Source organism: Poecilia latipinna, unplaced genomic scaffold (assembly GCF_001443285.1).
Source record: "Poecilia latipinna isolate Pla-1442-1.1 unplaced genomic scaffold, P_latipinna-1.0 Scaffold5452, whole genome shotgun sequence".
Taxonomy (NCBI): Eukaryota; Metazoa; Chordata; class Actinopteri; order Cyprinodontiformes; family Poeciliidae; genus Poecilia; species Poecilia latipinna.
In genome coordinates this window covers 2719-10773 of record NW_015118068.1, presented here as the reverse complement: position 1 = coordinate 10773, position 8055 = coordinate 2719, and the positions used below count along the sequence as shown (strand labels likewise).

The 8055-nt window shown below is 36.7% G+C and overlaps 1 protein-coding gene across 1 annotated transcript; it reads left to right on the top strand.

Moving 5' to 3' along the window:
- Positions 1-485: 485 nt before the first annotated feature.
- LOC106943543 (neuroblastoma-amplified sequence-like) lies at positions 486-7527 on the top strand (the record flags this gene model as incomplete). Its single annotated transcript, XM_015026849.1, has 3 exons — positions 486-736; positions 1919-2029; positions 7131-7527. Coding segments are annotated over 3 exons (744 nt in total), but the record flags the coding sequence as incomplete, so codon positions are not given.
- Positions 7528-8055: the final 528 nt, after the last annotated feature.

Genomic DNA, 8055 nt, shown 5'->3' with positions numbered 1-8055 from the left:
AATGGGTTTTCTGCACTGATTTAGAATTGTAGTTTATCTATACAAGGTTGTAGTTTGGCAATAGCACAGGAGGAAGTGAACGAAGCCATTCAGTCTATGTTCGCTAAGCTTCCAAATATTGAGTAACTAAAGTCAGAGCAAGATGAATGAGACATTTTATTGCTGTAGCCCCACTCTCCACGGGTTTTTTTTAAAGCGCACGCGATTTCTGGTAAGCGTCATCGCGCTGGTACTTTACACACATCATGGCAATAATATCTCATCAAGCGAGAGTCCAGACATCCATACGAAGCAAAGCGTAGAACAAGGCATTGGTTTGTACCAGGCTAGCAAGATCATAAAAATATATATTTTTTCTTTTCTATCTTAAATACACTTTGAGGTATTCCGTTTTGAAAAGTACATTGGCTTAAAACTTTAAACCCTTCTGTTACCAGCTTCTCAGTGTCCATAGAGAGAAAATTCCTGCCACGTGTTATCCACAGACATTAAGTCCTATTCTTCTTTCACAGGCCGATCCGAAGGAGCTGATTCGACTGGTCACGCAGCATGTCTCCTCATATTCGGCCTGGCCAGAGGAGCTGCAGAAGCTAATCAGCCAGCTGTACGTGTACAATGAGCGCCTGACAGACTTCACTCAGGCTCAGGTGTTGCAGGGCCTGGGCCGGGGAGTGGACGTGCAGCGCTTCAGCTCTGACTTGGAGTACAAGAAAAACACTATTCTCGGCCTCACAGAGTAAGTTTTTTTTTATTTTTTTTATTTTTTTTTATTTTAAGGAAGTTTTAGTTATTCTTGTTTTTGGAATGTGAAGCTTGCAGCTGGAAAAGTATTTTTAGCAGTTGTATTATGAATGGAGTTGTACTATGTCCAAAGATGTGTGCTTAACCCTTAGGGTACCTTTTCCTGTCCAAAATGGTACATCTTGCCTCGCAGCCTTTTTTGATTCACAAAATCTGTCATATTAAAGGTTAATTCTATGAAACTTGGTCAGGACTGTTTTTGTTTTCTTTTTGAAATTTATTTGAGCTTTTGATTGTAAGTTTTGTACAGGGGTCTGTAAGTTATGTACACTTACTTTTCCTTCTGTCCCATTTTGTTCCTATTTACTTCCATTATAACCACATATTTTCAATGGATTACAATCCTATTATTTTAAAAGTATGTTCCCATAAAGACCAAAATAATCTAAGTTTCTACCTTTAAAATACAAGGAGAACTGGTTTTAGATGTGATGAAGCCCCCCCCTCCCCGCACCCCTATAATTATCATAGACCCCATCACTTTACGTCTGGAGCTGTAGAAAAGAATTAAAGAAGAAAAAAGTGAAAAATACATTTAAATATTGATTTTTTTTTTTTTTATTTTTTTTTTGGACTTTTAAAAGTGTACTATTTGGGGTCACAAAGATAAGAAGTGTTGGTTTTTGGTTTCAATTCTTATTACTCGAAAAAAAAAAAAATTAAATAAATAAATAAAATAAAATAAAAAATACTGCATACAAATCGGTGTGATTAAGTTTTGACCTGGTCACCCTGAAACACCTACATCAAAAAAAGTAGCTTATTTTTGCAAAATACTGCATATTGTGTGTTTTTCTTCTTCAAAAAGAGTCTGTATTTTTTTCCAACTAAACAGGCATAAAATATAGAAAAGATTTAATGCAAAGACAGTGGAAAAAAACTAGAATTTCCATAATAGTTTTATAAAGTGTACCATTTTGCAGCATGAAGGTAAATAGAGCAAAGTTACATTAAAGGTGTCCTGAAGGTTAATCTAGTTTGAAACGTTTCTGCAACATTTATGTAATAGAAGTAATTAAAAGAAATTGACCTCTCTGCTTTAACAGTATAAAATCTGATTATTGCCATGTGTGTTCTCCTTTTCCATGTGTGTTCTCCTTTTCCATGTTTGTGCTAGGACACTGGATGACAGCGTGTACAGGATTGCTTTATCCCTGGCAAAGCGTTACTCCGTCCCTCTGTGGGAGGTCTACATGACCCACCTCGAGTTCCTCTTTACAGAAAGCAGGTGCATGCACACATACATAATCACATTAGCTCTTTGTGATTTTCTTACTTTTTTTTTCCTTCCTTTGGTGTTTTATTGTAGTAGATATGCACAAAATAATCATCCAGAGATTAGAATTGTCTAATTCACCTGCTCTGATGGTTGATTGGAAGGTCTAATACTAAAGAAATTGAAGACTTTTTTTTTTTAACCTTTGTTCATTACATTCGTCAAACTCAAGAATCGTTAACCCTTTTTAGTCTATAAATGCATCAGCCAACAACATGCACTTTGAGTTTTATAAAAAAAAATCTCTAAGGTTAGGAACAAACGATGCATAAGTGGGGATAATATTGCTTTCTATGCAATTCAGAACCAATAGCTTTATCAGAGAAGAACATTTTCTCACTAATGTATTATCCTAATAGATAAAATGATTAAAAATAATTGATTGAAATCAAAAATCACTGATAAGCGTATCATTAGTTTGTAGGTTTACAGCACTTCTCCACAACATTATCATAAAAAACAAAACAAAACAAAAAAAAAAACAAAAAAACTACCAGAATATTTTAGGACTACTTAAATAACATTGAACTTCCCGATACCCAATTTGTTTTTAAATTTAGAAACATGTGAACCCAAATGTGAACTTAACTCATTGTTAGAGACAATGGGAACATTAAAGAAAGCATTTTGATCCAAGTGTAAATGAAACATCTAGAGAATGAGTGAGTTTGGGTTTACGACAGGATGTGTGTCGGAAACTATTTACATAATTTATTTGCTCCCTCAATTCATATCTAGTTTATCGGGCTAGCAGTGCAGCTCTTCTTGTTTCTATAGAATGCCTTTTCAGCAGAGTTTGAGGGTTGCTCGTGTTTGGAGGCAAACGTGTGTGTGTGTGTGTGTGTGCGCATCTGTGATAAATTCCCACTTGTCACATTCTGATATAGGGAAATGCTTTATGGACTCCGCTTAACAATAAATTACAACATGCACCTTCCTAAACCCTTTTCACAGCCGCTTTATGTGTGTGTGTGTGTTTCCACCAAAACCTCAAGATCATGACAAATCTGTGAAGGATATTCATGCTATAATCTCGAGTAGAAGCATCTGCAGTATGCCTATTGATTTAACGGATGGATGGAGGAAGGAAACGGTATAAATAGTGCAGTTGGGAGAATTTAAAGGGGAAAGACGTATATAGACCGAAGCGGGAGTGCAAAATGGAGATTTGACTTATATTGATCCCTAATGGGAAATACATTTTTTTGCATTTCACTCATTTGCCTTGTTTAGGAGCTGCCACAGTTCACAGTTGATTGAATTGAAGTTGAATTTGCTGTCCAGAATTTTGGTCAACTCTGGCTCTTTCAGTAGAACAGCAAGCTTTTTCTTGCCAGACTTCAAATTGCTCTCAGTCTTCAACATAACAATTGCCTTGATCCTTGAAACTAAAATTGCTCTGACACATTCTTTTTTTTTTTTCTTTCTGGCACATTCCTGCAACCCCTCTTTTAGTGTGGTTCTAACTACATCAGACTGCTGTGTGGTATAAATTGTAGCAGCTTTATTGAACTTGTTGAAGAAAATTCATAAAACCTGTTGGGTGCTTTCCGAATGAATAAGTATGAAAACATGCATACTGGACTTAGTCCAGGGGTCTGCAACTTTGACAATCTAAAGAGCAATTTTAAATAAAATGTGTTTAGAAGTACAAATCTTAATTTTTGATGAGAGTAAATATGCTGTCATTTTTATAGAACTACAATTTTTTTTATATATATATATTTTTAGGTTATAGAACAAAGAAAAACTTAAAAGGACAAACTTATGCATTTTTATGCTTTGTTGATATTTTTGACAAATTGTATTAAATAAGCAATCGTTTCTAGCTTAATGACAAGAACATCCATTTGTCCCCTTTGAGAATGTAAATAAGAAAAATACTATATTTTTCATGAATATGTGCCTTTTAACATGAGAACCTTCTTAATTATGTTTTCTGACGACTCATCATTCCTTCACTACAAATGTATTAAATCAGTGAAATCATTTTCTTGCTCAGCAGCTGGTGTTGAACCGCTTGCCTGTCTACAAGCTTGCTCTGTGATATCTGAGCATGAAGTGACGCTAAAGGCAGGATTTCTTCAGTCCTGTGGCCTGACAGGAAAATTTTACATTGTCTTAGTTATTGATTAACGCTGCACAAAAATGATATGCTTGGCTAGTGAAGCTGCTACTGTTTTCTTTTGGTTTGGTTTTATTTTTCAATTTTTTTTTTATTTTTTTTTTGCACTAGTGGCCTTTCATGAACAGTAGTTTGACAAGGAATAAGAAAGAAGAGAGAAAGGGAAGGCAAGTAAACAAATGGCCAGAGACCACGAATCAAACCCAGGACAACTGCACTGAGGACTAAACTCTGTTCATATAGTGCGCCTGGTCGACCTATTGAGCTACCCAGGGCTGTTTTTCAAGAGTATAGACTATATTTATAGAATAAAGTTTGACAGGTCTGATCATTCTAGCAAAGCACCCGAATCCTTTATACATAGGACTCTTCATTTTCTCCTGCTGCACATAACATCACATTCGCCTGTCCACTGTTTCTGTTTATTTGTATTCTCCAAAGATTCTGTTTTTTTTTTTTTTTTTTATCAGAACGGTGTTCATTGGACAGTGGGTGTGTGTTTGGTTGTGTTGATGAAAGAGGGGCTCTCAATACTGCTTCTCATATTGCTGAGAATCTTACAGCTGCATGTAATTTGACATCATTAACTGAACATATTCTATGTATTATGGGAAAAATAAATAAATAAATGTTTTCTGCATTTTTCCAACAGCATTACAGTACAACCTTCCCTACTTTGCAGAAAGTTACAAGCATTCTCGACTCTCGGACAGCATCTCTTTGAACAATGCCGTGCTGGATAGCTATCACTTCTCCCTACAGTTTAATCTGTACTGTCTGATTGGCTCTTCAATTGAATATGCCTCAAAATTTGGGGACATTAGCAATCTCTTTCTGTTTGCTATCTCATGCATCACATCTGAAGCAAACATGTTAATATGGGCCTGGGACGAGCCGGGAGACGAGGGTTGCGAGGAGCGGCGCAGAGATCAAATCAGATTAAATTGGCTCCTTGTTCTGGCTGGCTTTTGAAACAAACAAGAGAAGATTGTAATAACAAGCATCTGATATTACAGCCACATGAGTACCACAAAGATAGAGTGGGGGAAATTCTATTGCGTCCTTAGAGAGCAACCAACAAGGAAGCGGCGGCGGCGGCAGCCAAGCCAGCGTGGCGGAGACTAGTAATGAAGCTATCAGAGAGAAATATGTTCACCACAGAGATGTTAAAAACCGCTGAGAAAAACAGAAGAAACGCTCCCAACTTAAGAAATGTTTTTTTTTTTTTTTTTTTTTCTAATCAAAGCTCATAACCTCTCATCTTACTAAAAGAAGGTTTCAATTCATATAGTCCTCATTCTCTTTAGAGGCATAATGAATAACTAATGAAACAACTCTGATTGGGTGCCTGTCTGTGTGTGAGAGACAGAGCACTCGCTAAGCTGAGTGTGCTTCCCTTTGTATTAGTTCATACGATTGCAGCCATATTAGAGCTCCTGTGGTGAACATGATTAGAGTTATTTACATTATTGAGCCTATTGTCAGCGGCTGCACCCGCTGTTGCTCTCTATTTAATTTTTTCATTAGCAGAAGCCTCCCAGCTAAGTGCGACGGAGAGCCCAGGGGAAGCATTGTCCACTTTGATGTTGTCTCGTTCTGACAGATAAACAGAACTCCACTCTTACGAACACACTCCCAGACAGCCGCAGATTGCTCAGAGCCCCTCGGAGACCACCACGAGTAGCTTTACATCGCCCTTGCCTTTTTAATCTATGTAGAGCTTCTTGTTTGACTTTAATTGCATTTCTCTGGGGGTTTTTCTCCATTTCTTTGTGCTTTTTTGCTTCTCTTCATTTTAGTTTGGTTCTCGTTCTTTGGACCACTTGCTGCAGTTGACTTTTTGCTGTATGGCTACACAAACTCAAATTGTGCTCAGATTACTCGAGTCGATGAAACGGCTTCCCCTCAGATTTTTGCCTCCATCTGAACATTCAATATGTCCTCAACTTGACTTTCTTCCTATATACTTTCGATTTTGTTTTCATTCTCCCTCTTTGTATAAGTTTGATCAGTTCAAATTGTTAGGATTGTTAGCTGTGATAAATATCCTAAATGTTTTTTAGGGCTTTATTATTTTTTTTATGACTTTTCCTACTGTGTTTAAACAGTAAACAGTTCTCAACCAATCTTGCTTACTTGTAGTCTTACTGAACAAATCTTTAGCTTTGAAACTACAAACAAATGCTCCTGTTTGTCTAACATATTTTTAAATATCCAACATGTCTAAAAACAAGACACATCCATTTTTCTGACTGCCTGACACAAAATAAGACAAAACATTCTTGTTTTATCTTAATTAGGTGAACTAGCTAATTATTAAATAACTATATTTGCTAAATGCCAAAATGTTTAGGCAAATTCCTTATAGATCTTTTTTAAAGAAGAATCACAGATTCATTTCCTTAATATTTGGTAGAATGGCCTGTGTGACTTGGAAATTCTTCCACAGTTTCTTAGTTTGCCACATAGCATTCAGTCTTCATGTGTTTTGTAAAGTGCACCAGTCCCTCCTGCAGTAAAGCTCTCACACAATGTGATACTGCCATCCCCGTATGTTGATGTTGGGATGGTGTTCTCAGTATTTCAAGTGTCCATCTTTTTCCTCCAAATAAATTGGTGATACTTGTGGCCATCACAAGTCTTCCTAAACCGTTGAACAACTTAGTAAGCTTAATGTAATTAAACTTATGAATTTAAAGGAAACAAGATTCTCTATTGATAATCTGGCATTGAGCAAACAGACATAATTTTGATAATCCTATCTGGATAGTTTTAGATTTATTTAAACTCAGTGAGGGAAAAGCTATGTGTCTTTTTATACTGTGTATGTTATTATCTGGTTCCAAATGCAGTTGTGCCTTATTGATTTGATTCTCAGCTAATTTTTTTTTTTTTTTTCCCCCCCTGCTTTTTCTCTCCCACTTCAAGTCTTTCCACTGAAGAAATCGAAAGTCGGAGTAACTCCCTCAAACTGTTTGACACTTTGAAAAGAGACCCGGAGGCCTTTTGCAGCCACATGACCAAATATGTTCTGCCCACTGTGGAGGGAAGTGACCTGGGCCGCCTTCTCTACTACTACACCTTAATAGACGCTGCAGGCTGTGAGCCTTATGTGACCACCATCATAAAACCAGACTCTCACGTCAAACTGCTGAAGAAGCTTCGTGCCGTTGCCAAAGGTATGTTTTGGGATTTTTTGTTTGTTTGTTTGTTTCTATTGGATGATGTGCTGGTGAACTATATATATTCTTCTTTTGACTTTTTCATGTTTTCTTACTTTACAACCATAGGCTTCAGTGGATTTTGTTGATATTTTGACTGATGAAAAAGTTGGTATGATTGTTTATAATCCTGAACACACTTTTTCCACCATGAAACATCATGCTGGCAGCATCATGCTGGTGGGAGATACTTCACCTCAGTAGGCCAGGGAAGCTGTTCAGAATTGATGAAAAGCTTGGATATGTGATCAGTATTAAATTTTGAATTATTTAAACAAAAACTGTTCAGACACATATTAGAGCAGCAGCATTTATAAATGCTAGGCATAAACAAATACATTCTGTCTTGTGAATACCAGTGAAATACATTTTAATCGAAGAATTTATGGGAGATTTTCCGCCCCCAAATTGTGAGGATAAAAAAAAACAACACATATTTCACTGTGAAGAAAAGATTAAACATCCCCGATGACAAATCTACAGTGAGAGGTTACATGCATTATCTTTTATCTCCTCCTTGATCTTATTCTGTTCCTTTTATTTCTTCTCGATTGGTTCATGAAACACCTTTCCTGCAGTGCCGAAACCGAATGCAATCATTTGCCTGTAACTGAAAGAGACACCGACCCACG